Source organism: Anser brachyrhynchus (genome assembly GCF_964034855.1).
Source record: "Anser brachyrhynchus genome assembly, chromosome: 1".
Taxonomy (NCBI): domain Eukaryota; kingdom Metazoa; phylum Chordata; class Aves; order Anseriformes; family Anatidae; genus Anser; species Anser brachyrhynchus.
The window spans coordinates 147,123,080-147,139,202 of NC_137694.1; the positions used below are offsets into that span (position 1 = coordinate 147,123,080).

The 16,123-nt window shown below is 44.5% G+C and overlaps 1 protein-coding gene across 6 annotated transcripts in view; it reads left to right on the forward strand.

The window, feature by feature from the left end:
- SH3RF3 (SH3 domain containing ring finger 3) overlaps positions 1-16,123 on the forward strand; it is a 237,620-nt gene that overhangs the window by 177,379 nt on the left and 44,118 nt on the right. For all 6 annotated transcript variants that reach the window (XM_080583370.1, XM_080583375.1, XM_080583372.1 and 3 more), the window contains 2 exons: positions 3,071-3,418; positions 15,271-15,365. In XM_080583370.1, the coding sequence (XP_080439496.1) occupies positions 3,071-3,418; positions 15,271-15,365 (443 nt within the window). The remainder of the gene's footprint in view (positions 1-3,070; positions 3,419-15,270; positions 15,366-16,123) is intronic.

Genomic DNA, 16,123 nt, shown 5'->3' on the forward strand with positions numbered 1-16,123 from the left:
TGGGGCTTTCTCCAGCATGGATCCTCGCAGCAGGGAATTCCTTCCCGAGAAACAGGCAGGAATTCCTCTGTGAGCTGAGGCTGGTGCATCCTTATCTCAGCATGCAGCACCACAGGCAGCAGTCACTGAGACCCTGCAAACAGTTTCACGGCAGCGTTTCACTGCTTCTCTTACCCAGCAGTGTCCCTCGGCTGTCGCACAGTGTGGCTGCACAAGGATTTGCATTCCCAGGGAATGCAGGGCTGTTGGGAATGTTTGGCCGGCTCGGCGTTCAAACCCAAGCCTTATCCCTCTATAGCATATACTGAGTTTTCTAGGACATCCCGTTACTACAGAATAGATTTGGGGTAAATCCAGTCCCGCAGCAGTCTTAGGGGCATTTTACAATTTGGGATTAGCAGGGCCAGAATTTCAATTGTGCACTCTTTTTAGAGGAGGGATCAGAAACAAGCAAGAAAGCTGTGTTCTGGTATTAGGGGTTGTTGTAAGAGTTACAGTCTTCCAGAAATGTCAAATTCCTGAGACTGACTGTGGGTCAGAACTTTCCATTAGGCTTCTCCTCTGGAAGCAGATCTGCCTGAAGATCTGATGACAGACACCAGAAAGCCATGCTTGTTTACATACCCCAAGTTTAAAATAAGAAATTTGCAGTCATGTTTATGTTTAAAAAAGGGTTTCTGAAAGTTCTTTGCGAAGAGACAGCATCACTTGGTCCTACAAAGCAGTAAGCAGAACCTTTCCTCTGGTGCTCCGAGCCTATTTGGGAAGTACTTTCCAGCATCCACGGGCAAAGCTGTTTAAAAACAAAGTTCTCTATGAAAATAAAGTGGTAAAGCCATAAAGCATTTGTTATATTGGCAGGCCAAAATGATTTTTTCACAGTATTTCAGGAAGACTTTCACATACCCAGAAGTTCATTAGCTTGACTGTTTTGGGAAGGGGGGCTCTTTTTGCCTTTAATCTTCTACCAGTAATGAGAATGACTTTGTTTGTATCTATAAGAGGCTATTTTTTATCACTCTACATTTAGATGCTAGCTCTATTACTGACCTTTTAAACCAGATTTTACTTTGAACAAAAAAAAGTAATGGGTTTTATTGTTTTAAAAAGAACAGTTTCAGTGTTAAATTGGATTCCAGCCAGGGGGATTTATAATCTGATTCCTACAAGACGAATCAGAGTTTTGATATTGAGAGCTGGAGCACTGCGTTGACCGTATGGAGCACTGCTGTAAAGTCAGGAAGTTCAAAAGTTTTTATTTCTAATTCTTTATATTTTCTTATGTCAGAGAATTAAAATATATTCTTATCCTGCTTGATTGACTTGCTGGAAAATCAGGAAGTTCTAAAGGTTTTTTTTGTTATGATTTTTAACTCTATATTTTCTTATGTCAAAGAATTGAAATATATTCCTATCCTGCTTCGTTTACTAGCAAAGAACTTCCTGACCCTCTGATGTAGAAAAGTATTGTGCATATTTCATGTCTTTCTCCTTTCCTCCTTGTTATTTCAAATAATTCAGCTAGACTGTCTCTATCAGTTGGGTAAGCAGAGCTGTAACACCTACTTAAGGGAGGGGAACCATCTGGTTTCCTTGCAACTTGCAGCCTGCTGGCAAATATTAGGTTGTACCAATTTACAGCATGATGAAGTGGGAAATAATGGACGTTCTTGGAGAATCTGAGATGGGATCAGCTGTTATTGGCAAAAATTGGCAGGTGCAGCACACTGTGCCAGCCGTAAGCACGGTCTCGTGTCGGAGAGTGCAGCTGGGAAAATGGCCTGCTAATTGAATGGTAGCAGGACTCCCAGCATCTCTGACAGTGGTGGAGCATCATTAATTGGGGGCTCTTGGTTGACTTGGTGGCGGCTGTCGCTGAATCAAGGATCCTGCCGGTTGATGCTTTTCTAGGTGCTGGAGCGTGTAGTGCCTCTTCCGTGCAAGTGAGTCCTCGTGGAATCAGAAGTGCTTTCAGACTTGGGAGGGCTGGCATAAGGCTGGTGATGATATCTATTTCTCGTTTGTATTTGCAGTATGGTGATGGAGATTTGGAGCCATAAAAGCTACTCAGTTGCACATTTGCTTAACTGCACACTTCTACTGTTATTTTTCCCATACCTCTATTTTTCCTTCTTATATTCAGTTGTAATAGGTTTCCAAATTAGCTTATCATCAAGCAGCCACTATTCTTTTTTTTTTTCTTTTTTCTTTTTTTTTTGGGGGGGGGGGGGAGTCAGGGGAGGAAGCCCAAGGGGGACTTGTCCTTGACTGAAGTTCTTGGATGCTGTCATATTTCATACAGTGGTTATGGAAACCAACATAGCCTGTTTTCAGACAAAAATGGCCTGTTACATGTACCTCTGGTGTTGTTTGCCTGCTCCTGGATGTGTCCACAGCAGAGTAAATGTTGATCAGGCCTCAGCACCTGAGACCCACCTCTGCCCGGGGTTGGCATATTGGTGCTCAGCATCATCCCCTTGTTGGAACCAGGGTGCGTGTAGGCTGAGCATCCTTGCTGCCTCCATGATGCAGGATAAGTGCTTTGACAAGGGTGGCCCAGGTGAGTCCAGCAGGTGCCATCAGCAAGCTATGATGGGTCATTAACATCCCCCTTTTTTTCTGTTTTTTTTTTCTTTCTTTTCTTTTTTTTTCTTTTCCTAACCCTTCTTTTTTCCTTTTTTTTCCTTTCTTTGTCTTTTCTGCCCCTTCTTTCTCCTTTTCCTTTTTTCTACTCTCTTCTTTTTCTTTCTTTCTTCTGTCCTTTTCTGCCCCTTCTTTTTCCTTTTCCTTTCTTTTCCTCCCCTTTCTTTTCTCTTCCTTTTTAATTTTTCTCCCCCTTTTTTCGTTTCCTTATATTTCTTTCCCTGTCCCTTTTTGTCCTTCTCTTTTTCCCTTCCCCTTCCCCTTCCCCTTCCCCTTCCCCTTCCCCTTCCCCTACCCCTTCCCCTTCCCCTTCCCCTTCCCCTTCCCCTTCCACTTCCCCTTCTCCTTCTCCTTTTCCTTTCTCTCCTCTCTTCCTCTTCTTCCTCTTCTTCCTCCTCCTCCTCTGTCCCTTTTCCCCTGCACTCAGCTCAACGACTCCGCCAAGCAGCTCATCGAGATGGACAAGACGTGCTCAGCAGCTGCTGCCGGCTGCGAGGCGCCGCCAGATCCAGCCGCAGCAGTGGGTCTGGGGCCGTGTCCCGCCCCGAGCGGCGCGGGGGCGGTGGTGGCAGCCCCGCGGCAGGTGGAGGGCAAGAAGAACGCCAAGAAGCGGCACTCCTTCACCGCCCTCAGCATGACCCACAAGTCCTCCCAGGCCGCCAGCAACCGGCACTCCATGGAGATCAGCGCCCCCGTCCTCATCAGCTCCAGCGACCCACGGGCGGCCGCCAGGATCGGGGACCTGGCCCACCTCTCCTCCAGCGCGCCCGCCCAGGTAAGGCTGGGGGCATGGCCTCTTCCAAGGGAACCTGAGCTTGAGCAAAGCTGCTGTCATTTTCACTTGGCAGGGCTTTGCATCGGTCTTTCCCAACCACGTGTTAATGAGTGGGCAGGTGTGATGAGCTGGAGAACAAAGCCAAATAATTTTAGGTTTGATTTAGAACAGAACAGAACAGTTCAGTTGGAAGGGACCTTCAAAGATTGTCGAGTCCAGCCATTTCAGGGCTAACCAAAAGTTAAAGCATATTAATGAAGACATTGTCCAAATGCCTGTTGAACACTGACAGGCACAGGGAATCAACCTCCTCTCCAGGAAGCCTATTTCAGTGTTTGACCACCCTCATAGTAAAGAATTTTTTCCTAATGCCCAGTCTGAACCTGCCCTGGCACAGCTTTGAGCCATTTCCACAAGCCCTGACATCGGTGACCAAGGAGCAAAGACCAACACTTCACCCCGTGCTTCCCCACCTCAGGACTTGCAGAGAGCAATGGGGTCACCTCTCAACCTCCTCTTCCCCAGACTGAACAGCCAAGGTGTCCTCAGCCCCTCCTCACAGGACATGCTCTCCAGCCCCTTTACCAGCTTTGTTCCTCTCCTCTGGAACCCAATCACTGACTTACAATAATGCAATACATTTTTTTTAAGTGATCATACGGTTTGTTTGAACTGTAAAGTGTTGCAGCTTATATTCCTCACTTTCTGTTATAGAAAGAGATAATCTGGAGTGATCCCATTATCCTTACTCCAGGCTGTATTTCCTCCCCCTTGGGGTAATGCCACCGGTATGAACTTCACACACTTGTTACACCTCAGGGACAAAAAACAATTGTAGAGTAATTATTTCCCTATAGATCACTGGAAGACAAACAAATGTGTTGTAGTTTGGCAAGTAGCTGGTACCTGGCTAGTAGCTGCTGTTCAGAAACACTCATCAAGGTTTCAAACAAGCACGTGTGCTAATTGTGCAGGCTATTCCCTCCTTCCCCCCTCAAGAATACCAGCAGATCTGACAAGGGACTTCTGGACCACCACCGCCAAGGGACGAGCAAAAGCAGGAGACAAACCCACCAGGGACATGCTGAAATCCCATGCAAACACCTGCTGTTTCTGCAGACAACAAAATGCAAGTGGTAATTTGCAGTTAGAAGGCGTAGAAGGAAGAGAAGAATAATACCAATCCCAAACCTCTTCTGCCTTGGCCTTCCTGCAGAGTCTTCTATGCATGGTGTGTGCGGATTAGCTCCTCTTAAAACACGAATACCTGAAAAAACACAGGGTTCAGTTGCGCTATCAGGACCAGGCGTGCACGTCTGAAGCGAAGCACCCAGCTGTGCTTTGTGGTGCACTGAGAGCAGACCTGAAATGAAAAGCCCTGAAAATCATTTCCTGGGGGCATCAGGTCCTCAGTTCCCTCAGTTTCCCTCTACAGAACAGCCCCTCTTGTTCTGCACTGCTTGCTAATGCACAGACAACCCAAATATAACAGGGTCTGCCCACAGGGCAGCCAAAACGATGTGCCAAGGGGCCGCTCTGGAGGTCTTCGTCTCCTCTCAGCCCCCAGCAGGAGTGTGAAGGTGAGGATATGGCCCCGCACGAAGCAGCACGCATGCCAAGATGTACCAGGACATCTGCGACACAGCGCGAGCTCTAGATGTGAGCGAGAGTCCCAGGCTCGTCAAGTAAATGACACCCACGTTTTTGGCACTCGAAGTGACACATTTGGACTTTGCAGAGATGTGACAGCCTGTGGCTTTTCTGTTCTTGTACTAGCCGAGGAGAGAAGCGTGCACACCCTTTGCCAGAGTCATGTGAAGACTCGGTCTAAGCTAGAATACCGCAAAAATTAGACGGGAAAGCAGAAAGTGCCTTAATTACTCTCCCCTGCTTTGGCAGAACAACTGTTGTGGAAAAAAAACACATTCATTTCACAGGTCACTGTAATGTTTGGGCACAAGCGGTAGGGGACAGGAAGGGGCCCGTGTTCCTCATTAGAAGTTTTGAAACCCAACCCAAAGGAAGGTTGGTTGTGTCCTTCACCGCAGATGGGAGGGTATGCCGTCTGTGTTGCACAGCTGGGGCTGGGGGACAACGAAGCCCCTCCAGTGGTGACAGACAGACACAGGGACAGTGCTGCAGCACCGGTTTGGGGATCTTCTGCCCCAGGCTTGCAAGCAAGGCAGCTGGGGAGGTGCCTCGATCACTGCTGGCCAAAACAATCACAGCTAGAATCCAGGCAGGGGAAGAAGAGCCTTGGTGAGAGGGATCAGCCTCAGCGAAAAGAGGTTTCCCTCTGTCAAAATGCATTATGGCAGCCCAGAGAAACCAGCCACTGCAAGCGTGGCATTTGCATGTATGAATACGTATGTCTGCTTTTAGGGGTCTTACTATTTTCCATCTGGTCTGAGGGATTTAAAAATTTACATTTTCAAACTTTGCTATGAATGCAGATCTATTGGAGGAAAAAAAGGAAAAAAAAAATGGAGCTGACATTCTCATTATATTCTCCTGACCGTAGGAGCAGCCTTCAGAAAAATGCCTCGCTGCTGTAAGACTTGCAGTAAAATCACACGAGCTACTGACATGAATTCACCTGCTTTCAGCCCTCTTCGATAGGTCTGCAGAGAGTCCAGACTTTGCCTCTCACAAAATGAGCACTGAAATTGTGCTTATATATATTTATGTGTCTATTAAACCTGTAATTATCTATACATTTTAAATCAAAATGTCAGAAATTCAGCTCCTTCTCTGCCATCTGCTGAGACCTGACAGGGCTCTGAAACAATTAATGCTGCTACAGCCTCAGACAGAAGATCAACTCGGCATTTTTGTTTTATTTAAGTGTGGCTGAATGCCAGCCAAAATAGCACAACCAGGGGACCCCTGAGGTGTTACACTGAGGTGTTCAGGGCAGCGAGAGTCTTGTCTTCGGGTTGTTTTTGTTCTCAAATGCGTTTGGCAAATGCGTTTTAGCTGCCAAACTGACCCGTGAGCTCGGCCACAAGAAGATGTCTCACCTTCTCTTTTCTCCCTTGTCTGCCCAGCAAATCGTCCTCACAGCCCTCGAGTGGTCCTCTCTGTAACCATCTCAGGCCCCTGCTAGTTTGCAGCAGCAAATTCAGCCAAAGTGTATTTTTATAGGGGGAAACAACAAATTTACAGTTTCAGCGCTGACTGTCTAGCAAATTTATGCCTTTCCTTTCACCATTAGAATCTAAATTTGTGTTACTGTGTCTTTATATCATATCCTTGAAATTTCCAGGCACTTTATCACTGCTTATTCGAAAGGATCTCCTCTTAAAAAGAAATGAAGGAATTTTGTTCAGTTTAGTAGCTGTGAGCATCTTTGGTTCAAGCCAGGATCAGTGCTGAGCTGAAACCCAGGAGGTTTCTACCTTTTTTTAAAGTTCAACACACTTTTTTTTTTTCCTATAGCCTATTCTTTAAACAAGGAGAATTCAATCACAGAAGTTCCTCAACAGAATCCACTGCCCTACCTCAGGCAACTGACCAGTGCCTGGTGAAACCGCGTTCCTAATACCAGCATCCATTTCCCCTGCAGACCTCCACCTGGAGCACCTGCTTTCTCCCTGCTGTCTTGAGAGGAAACAGAGACTTTGAAGGCTGTAGGAACTTAAAATCTAGGTGTAAATTTTAGATGTTTCGGTAAATGTGGAATATATTCCACCCCTTAAAAGCGAGTTCATGCGTAGTACTATATTCCTGTGGCTTTTGTCAGCATTTATGAATTGAAACCAGACTTTCATGCAGAGCTGACACGTTTTTTGTTTTTATGAGTTGTTAAACTATAGTAAGCCTCCCGCTTCTCCAGGAGGGCACAGATTTACGCATCTCGAGCAGTGACATGCAGACCAGAGTGCAAACTCCCATGCTTTGAAAGTACTTCTGCATATCATTAACTCAATAATTGTGGACTGCTTGCCTTTGATAACATGTTCATTGTTCTGTAAGCAGAACCAACCCAGCTGGTTCCAAAAAGCCAAGATGCTATTTTGAGAGTCTAAAAAAATACCTTAATTGACTGCCAACCTAGGGATGCTCAAGGGTAGAAGGATCAACTTCAAACCACCTCAGCTGGATAAAATAGCGACTGGAGGACCACAATAGTCAGGATACGAAGCACTTATTGACAAAAGAGCAATGCTGGGGTCTTCATTCTGCTTGCAGCCAAATTTGCTGGTTGTATGCTTTTTGTTGCATGCCGAGTATCACTCAGTGAATGTAAGACCTCCATCTAAAAGGTGATAGTGTCTGCCCGTCATGCAGAATGCCCCATCATGCTGGCAAAACAGATTTTTCTTGAAGATGTAAGTAGTGCTGCGGGCCTGTGATGGAGCAGAAGCTGAATTAGGCTGCGAGTGCAGAGGAGCCACTTGTAACTGAGATCCCCAGGAGAGGAGGGAAATTCCCCCCTGGACGGTAATCGTGCCTAGGCCTCAGGTGGCTGGTCCTGCTTCCATTTTCACCCCTTATGAATTATTTGTTCCTGCTATTTGGAAAGGTCAGAGGTCGGTAGTGCTCCAAATCCCCTGGTTTTGGGGAGAAAATGCCTCTCATGAATAATGAAGTGCGGCTTTGTGCACACCAGGACAACAGCTGAGAGAGGAAGAAAGAAAGGATCCTCCTGACAGGAGGAACTTGTGGTGTGAGTATTTTGAACAACTCATCACCACGCACAGGAAATCCGCTTGTATCTGCGGGTGTCAGTACAGGCTCCTAACCGGAGGCCACATGTTCAGGAAAAGCTGAGAACAATGTCTTGCGCGCTCCCAGTCCCGAGCAGTGACAGCATGTGAAATGAAAAACCTTCCTTGAAGTGCCTCCCCGTATAAATCATTCGGAAGTGTGACTCCTTATCAGTTATTTAGGAGCGCTGGATTTTAGCTGAGAAAATGTAATAGCAGAACTCTGGTTCAGCCCTGGCTGATAGCCTAAATGTGCTGACCATGAGAAGCATACAGATTGCATTTAAAATCCAAAGACTAACTCTCAACCTGGAATTTTCAAGCGCACAACAGGCTCTGAGAAAAGAAGAGAAATTCAGGTGTTTTTCAGCTCTGGTCTGGATTCCAAATCATATCCAGCCTGCTCCGCTGTCGGCTGCAAATGACAATGGGCTGTACATCCAGTAATGAGATTTGGTCAGCTGAAACAAATGGCAGCTATCTCAGGGGGCTGAACCGGTCAAAAATGGCAAGAGAAGTAATATTAGTCGATCCCACCTGTGTTTCTGTCATTTAGATCCAAATATGTCGTAAAAGCTTTGCTGAAGTCTAACCAAATCTGCTCCCTGGTCTCTGGTCCCAGCTCCACTCTAAATTATTTAGACCCGGAGCTAAACATTGCCTATTTGTCGCACATCAATTTTAAATAACTTTACAGAGAACTCTTGTTGGAGTTAGGAGATGGGAAGGAATTGAGGTTTTTTAAGGAGAGCATTTTGGGCAGGCACGCAAGCTTCAAATTTTTATAGCTACCAGTAGGTCTTTAAATATGCTCTGTGTGTATTAGGATATATAACATTATTTGTCAAAACTGCCGCAAATGAAACACGAGCTGACTAAATCTATTGACCGATTACATGAGCTTCTGAGAATCCAGGTCAAAGCAGAATCGCCTTTCAGAAACTACCAGCATAGAGACAATGGGTTCTCTTTATCCTATAATTTGTCTCATCGCAAATACATTTTGAAAGATTTTCAAGAACCACAAAATCTAATTTTTGATTGGACTGAGGCAGAGAAGGCTATGCTTTAGAAGGGTGTTTATTCAACTGTGCATGAAATCCTCTTGCCTGTAAAACAAAAACAACGCATTTTTTTTTCCAGATGCTCCTCAGGGTAGTAACCCAAAAACATTTTACCACTGAAATAATTTTTGCACAGGGCAAATCCCGAGGCTTCACGCTACCTGCCAGTCAGCTACTGATTTGGAAGACTCAAGAGCAAGCAAGGCAGCCTCTTGGTATTTACACTGCACCACAAAATGCTGTCCATCTGACACACTCCGTGTGTACATGCATGACATTTTAGCAGAAGTGACCGCAGTGTGTATTTTCCCTTTTTTTCTGTGTGGGGTTTTTGTTTATTTGTTTACTGCTACCATCTCCCTGGAGGGGGACCTCCTACAGGAGCCATTGCACAGGATCCTGATGAGTTTGTTGTTCAATTATCAACAGGGTAATTATGAACTCAGGATTAAATTAACATGTTTTAGAGGTCAAGCCTCCACTTTAAGCTTTCCAGTTTCTCTGCCTTTGATTTTTTATGTTGTTTGATCCCCAAATTGCAAGAATCTATTTACTATAAAACCATTTAAACGCCCATAGGGGAGAGCTAGACACCAGTGCTTAGTGCTGAAAGGGTTATTCTGATTGAGATACAACGCTGAATAAAATATAATTCTCATGATGCTCATCCACATAATGCTTAATTAAGCCTCATTTGGGGAAACTGGGAAGCTGCAAACCAGAATAATCAGCGCTCTTATGGATGGTAATGTCAGATGAACATTTGGAAGAAGACGACAAAAAATATTTGGGCTTCTCTCTCCAATTTACAACCATCCTTAGACTGCAGGATAGTGGCTCTCTGTAATTCCATGATCTATTCACAGAAGACATGGTCTAAAATTTTTGACCTATTATGAACCAAAAAATAATCGGGGCCAATGTGGTGCTAGAACAGGCTGGCATAATATCCTGCCTCACCGCCATCCCCAGCCACAGTCACTTACAGGCTGTAAGAACCTCTCAGAAAATACTAAATTAGAGAAATTTAGCTCCAGTTTTTGCAGGAAGGAATTTACGCAGCTGCAGCTGCCATCGTGCACATTTGTTTGTTTTTACACACATACCATTAAGGCAGAAAAAGTCTTACTTTAGAATTGGAAAGTCCATTTCTGCTCCCGCTTTGGTAATTAGCATTTGATGAGGCTATTTGATCTTGCGTGTAACACTTTTCATCAATACTTGGTGGCACCACCATGCATTAAGTGCTTATACATTATTTCTGGGAACATTAAGGCCTGGAGTGATTGCCAGAGTCATTGTTTTATGGAGTCAGTGAATTAGAGAAACAAGTCACAGGAATCTTAAAGACCATTAGGCTATTTTTTGTGGTATTTTCAGAGGACGGTATATCTGCCTATGTGAGTGGAATGTTTGAGTGTTTTTCTCTTATTATAAAGTAATACTAAAGAGAAATTTAAAGTAAGCTGTAAATATGCATTCATGACATTAAAAGAATTTTTCCTGTGAATTAATGAATGCGATAAGTGCCCTGTGGTGAGACAGTGCTGGATTCGCTTTGAAGTCAAAATAGAGATTTCTGCTTGGTGATTTTCTCAATGATAAGAACATTCGTCTGATAGCAGCAGCAATTATTTTTCTGTGAAGGCTGCTGCAACCTGCAATATCACCGTACCCTGTTCCTACTTTTATCACTGTCTTCATGACTTCTATTCCCCTCCAAGTCTGAGTCCCGTGCTTTCACAAGACACTTCCCTAATCCCCGTAGGCACCATGTCTTTTCAAATTAAACCACAAATATGGCCTTAAAGTACCAGCGACAATCTAAAGCGAATCTATAAGGTAGAAAAGAAGATAGTTTATGCTGGAAGTCCAGAGCACTGATCTTCGTGCTTTCGTAGAAGTATGGCTGGGAAGAGAGAAAGGCAATGAATTTGAAATGAACTTTCAGCCCAGATGAGTGGTTATTACCTTTAATTTCCTGGTCTCTGTGGGCTTGTCAGTAATGTTTTGCCAGGCTGGTTTTTTTAAATAGATGTCAGGGCTGACACAAGAGGCAGCAACTTCTCAGCAGCGTATTATTTACTCAGGAGTATATGCTATAAACTGTAATAGAAATATATCATTACATGTACATTAAAGTGTGATTTGTTTTGATGCTCCTGTAGTTCTCTTGTAAATAATACTTACCAGCTGGAGGAGGAATGAGACCCGTCTGAGCTTAGACACATCTCGGTGACTCCTGAGGAAGTCGCGCTATTCATTCTCACCAGGAAATGTCGACCCTCAGGCTGCACAGTCGCCTGGAAAGTTCAGTCTTGTCAGCTAGCTGCGGGTCTCTTCCTTTCAGATGCAACCCGAACAATGGCTGATGCCATTACTTATTTAAGTATCTAAAAGTTTGATTGGAGTCATCTGGGGGTTTTACTCAGGATTTAGCCTTCCACGGTACAGAGACATAACTCTGCTGCGCCTCACGGAATCACCAAGGCTGGAAAAGACCTTCAAGATCAACAAGTCCAACCATCACCCTGACTAAGAAAGTGCCACCACTGAGCCATGTCCCTTAGTGCCACGTCCCCACGTCTCTCAAATACCTCAAGGGATGGCAACTCCACCACTTCTTGGGCAGCCCGCTCCAATGCTTGACCACCCTCTTCATGAAGAAATTCTTCCCTATATCTGATCTAAACCTCCCCTGGAACAACTTGAGACTGTTTTCTTGTGTCCTGTCACTTGCCACCCGAGAAAAGTCTGACACTGTCCTCTCTGCAGCCTCCTTTCAGGTAGCTGTAGAGAGCGACGAGATCTCCCCTCATCCTCTTCTTCTCCAGACTAAACAGTCCCAGTTCCCTCAGCCGTTCTTGTTAAGTCTTGTTTTCCAGTCCCTTCACTGGGTGTGAAGAAACAGGACTTGGTGCAGAGGTACCCAGAGGTGTCCTCAGCGTGCCTTTGGGCAGGCACTGGGGCAGGCTGTCCTGGGGAAGAGAGCTGTTGTTGAGCTGAGAGCATCAGGCTTTGTGAGTGGTACTCGGAGGATGCCAGACAGAAGTGGGAGCATGCAAAGAAATCAGATTGGGCTGTTTAGCGACCTAAGTACCTGGGATGAGAGTTGGCAGTGTCTAGTTCAGAAAGCTGCACACCAACGTTAGGGTAAATGTCCTCCTAATCAGGAGGTGAAAGGATGGATGTGGCACACGAACCTCCCAAAAGGTATCCAACAGAGAGCAAAGTATCAGAGCACTGCCTCCGATTCCCATTCCCCATAGCAGATGAAGCAGAAAGAAGGGCATGTTTAGTACATTGTTCCTTAGATCACAATAGCAAAACTACAACCTGGCTCCAGGGCTAAATAAAGGAGGAAAACAAACTAAGCCCTGCTGCTTGCAGTGATGGAGGAAGGCCTGCTGTGTGCTCCAGGAGGGCTGTTAGTGTTACCAGCAGCTGCAGGGACCCACGTAAACTGTGCAAAGGGGAAGTGGAAAGGTAAGCTTCCACAAAAGTAATCAGAAGTATGAAAAAATAACAGCCACGTCTCTCACAGAAGTCAGTCTGTGGATTCAGTGCCCTGGAAGGCCAGTGGGTCCCGTGGAGTGAAACCTGATGATGAAAATCGGGGGCTGGAGGCAGACTGGCAAGTAACCCATTGTGCCAAAGGCTGCAGGGGGAAGCAGCTGAAGAGAAACTGAAGCATGGTCAGGAAGCAGGCACTGATTTAGAGTTTGTATGCATATGCTACTAGGCTGAGCAAAGTGGCAAAAATGAACAGTTTGTAGGGTCCAGGGTAGCGCCAGATGCAGCAATATTACAGCAACAGACTGCAGGCAAGACACTGACTGTCAAGTGGGTAGAGAACACAGAGGACTACAGAGATTTCTTCGGGATTAGTCAAGGGAAGAAAGTAACACTGTCATCAAGCAACGCTAACTGACAATTATATGATGTCTTAATCCCTAGGCCTGTATGTTAGTACAAGCATAACAGCAAATAAAAAGCATTTGGGCTCGTGCTTCTAGCAATATAGATGATGCACAGGCCACCAGTGTCAGTGCAAACAAGTGAATGGCTGATGCTAACACAGCAATGCTGCTCTCTGGGCTTGAGAGGACCGTATGAGCTCAGGAGAGGATAGCATGTGTGCTACGCTGCTGAGATATTGTCTGCATATACAGTTCGCCCTGAGGTTGTTCCCTCAGCTCCAGTTTTTCATGTGAGGTAAAAACAAAGTGTTTTGTTGTAGCAGAAGAGGTCGGGTTCCGATCTGTTTTCTGCTGTTTTGGAGGCAGTTTCTCCAGCTTCGAGCGGATGTGTGGTTGGCACAACACAAAGAAGTTTGCACCAGCTGGTTTCTCACTTGCCTCTTGCGTGAGGCATTTGCCATGCCTCTCTGCTCAGCATCTTCCTCAATCCCTAACCCCATTAACAAGCTCAAAATAATGAGTGAGGAATCATGTTCCAGCTATCCCTAACATTTTTGGGTGGGTTAATATTATCTCACTGACATGACAGGCAGGATTAATAGAGCCTTAGTCATGGGACTGGAAAGAATGCTTACTTTTACACATAGGACTAAGAGCTGCCTGGAACCTTCCTTGTTCGAGCAAGCAGCCAGAAAGTGAGGGGAAATAATGAGAAAAAGGAGATGTACTTGTCACTACAACTTCATGATGGATCATAGATATTGCTGAGAGAGGAGACAGCTTGCTGCTTGTTACCAAAAGCTGTGGAATCACAGAGCAGTCTTCATAGTTTGCTGCCTGATTCCTTAATGATACTGTGTTAATATTCAGCAGAGCAATATAAATTAACAGTGCAATATCGAGACATGACACTGTAATAATTATGTGGGCTTCTCTGGAATGAGGTGACCTTGAAATCCATTAATTAAGTAGCAATGTGTGTCTTGGCTTAATTCGGTGTCATTTGTAAGTGCAAAAAATGTCCCTATGTTTCTGTTCCCAAAGTAGAACAATATTTACTGTTTGTTAGATAGCGTTTGGAAACAGAAAAGCTGCACTGGAGGTCTGTGAACTGCTCAGAATATTTGCTGTATGGAAGAGGCTCTGTCTGAACCTGCAGTTGCTGCATAAACTTCAGATACTTCTTTGTGGGTCCATTCTACGTATGGACGTCCATCCAGCATTTGGCTGGACTTCCTATAAAAACCTGTTGCTCAAGTAAACCAGTGCAAGTCCCATCAGCCCAACTCTGTCCTGTATTTGCAGCAAAGACCTGTTGCTACTGCTCTTGCCGTTACTTCAGAGGAGGTTTCCAGACAAAATTCATCTTTTACGTAGACGAGTGGGAACTTTGATGAGACAACTCAAAAGAGTTTGCCCTGCATACTTTGGCTCAACATTAACTTTGAAAAAGGAATGATTACATTTAGATTTGTCTTTCAACATTACTAGCTGGAAAACATATCCGCCTGGTTCCCTATATAAGAGAGGTGATGTATTTGATGTGGTAAAAGAGTAGCAAACTCCTAGTTTCTCCATTCAGAGAGACTCCTGATACTACTTTTGACTTGTGCTGTCACCTGTCTCTTTTTCTTAAGGAGAGTTTGTCTCTTTTTCTCAAGGAGAGTATTTCTAAGGTCAAAAACCATATACAGAGATGGGTCTGCATTTTGGAAGTTGAATAGTATCTTCTTCTCCATAGATCCACAAGTCATTAATGAAAGGAGAAAAAATTGAAAAAACAAGCTACTGAGGGAAAAGGTTACCTTTATCAAAGAAGGTACTACTGCAGAGATGTACATGTTGAGCTGGTTTTACAAAGCAGTTCAAGTAGTTTTGCTTTCTAGAACTTTTAGGATTTGCATGCAAGGGATAACTGAATTTCTCTGACAGGTACATGGAAATGCAGTTAATAAGCTAATATCCCTTGTGTCAGAAATGTATTTCTGGAATGTCCAAGGCTAAAAGATATCTTTTTTAATGCAATACTATGAAGGTAGAAAGTCTGGGAACTGATAAAGGAGGTGGGTTTTTTTTTCCTCTGTGCCTTCACCCTATACCACTTCAGGAAACAGTGGGCTTCACCTTAATCCTTGTATGTTCTTTCTTGAAATTTTCAGGATTCCTCTTCGATTGGAACAGTGGCTGGTCCCAGGACAAGTGCAATAATTGGAGATCAGGGAATACCACCGAAGGTCCAGCTCCCCCTCAATATGTAAGCAGACAGCTCATTTCACTCACTGCTTACTCTTTGCTTCCAATCGTGTGCGCGTGTGCATGTGTGTGAAATCTGGAAGCCTGAATCTCAGCTCAGGAGCACTCTGAGACGAGAGACACCACAATTTCTTACATTACTCCATTGAGTTTGAAAAAACAATTTTGAAAAGCAAGACTCCCCTTTCTCTACGAGCCCTTTTAGATTCCTGGTATATTTATTACAGCTGCATGAATCACTGTGAAGCAAACAGAATGCCTCTCAGCTAGGGAAAATCTTCTTCCTTCAGCTAAAGCACTTATAAAGGTGTAGTCCCAGGCAATCAAACACCTGATACGTTCATCATTAACTAGAAAAAATGACCCAATTACATTTTTTTTTTCAGTACCATAAACACAGGCATCAAGTGAACATTTAAAGTGCAAGAGTATCGTGGGGATAGGAGCTTGTTAAACTGTATGTGGAAGAACAGAAGGTTGACTAGGTACAGAACAAAAATGATAGAGTTCATTATAATAAATCTCTCTGAGTCCAGTTGGCTTATTTGGTACCTGTCTAGTCAAGCTACTCAACCCTTTCCTTTGATCACATATGCTTTATATAAGCAGCAGAACTATATAAACACACATACGTGTGAGTACCAGTGTTATGATATGGGTAAAATGATACCTGAATTCAGAAACAAAATCCCAAAGTAACAGGAAAACTGCTTTAAGGAGAATAGGGGAGTTGGAACAGAGCCAAGGCAAAAAATTTTC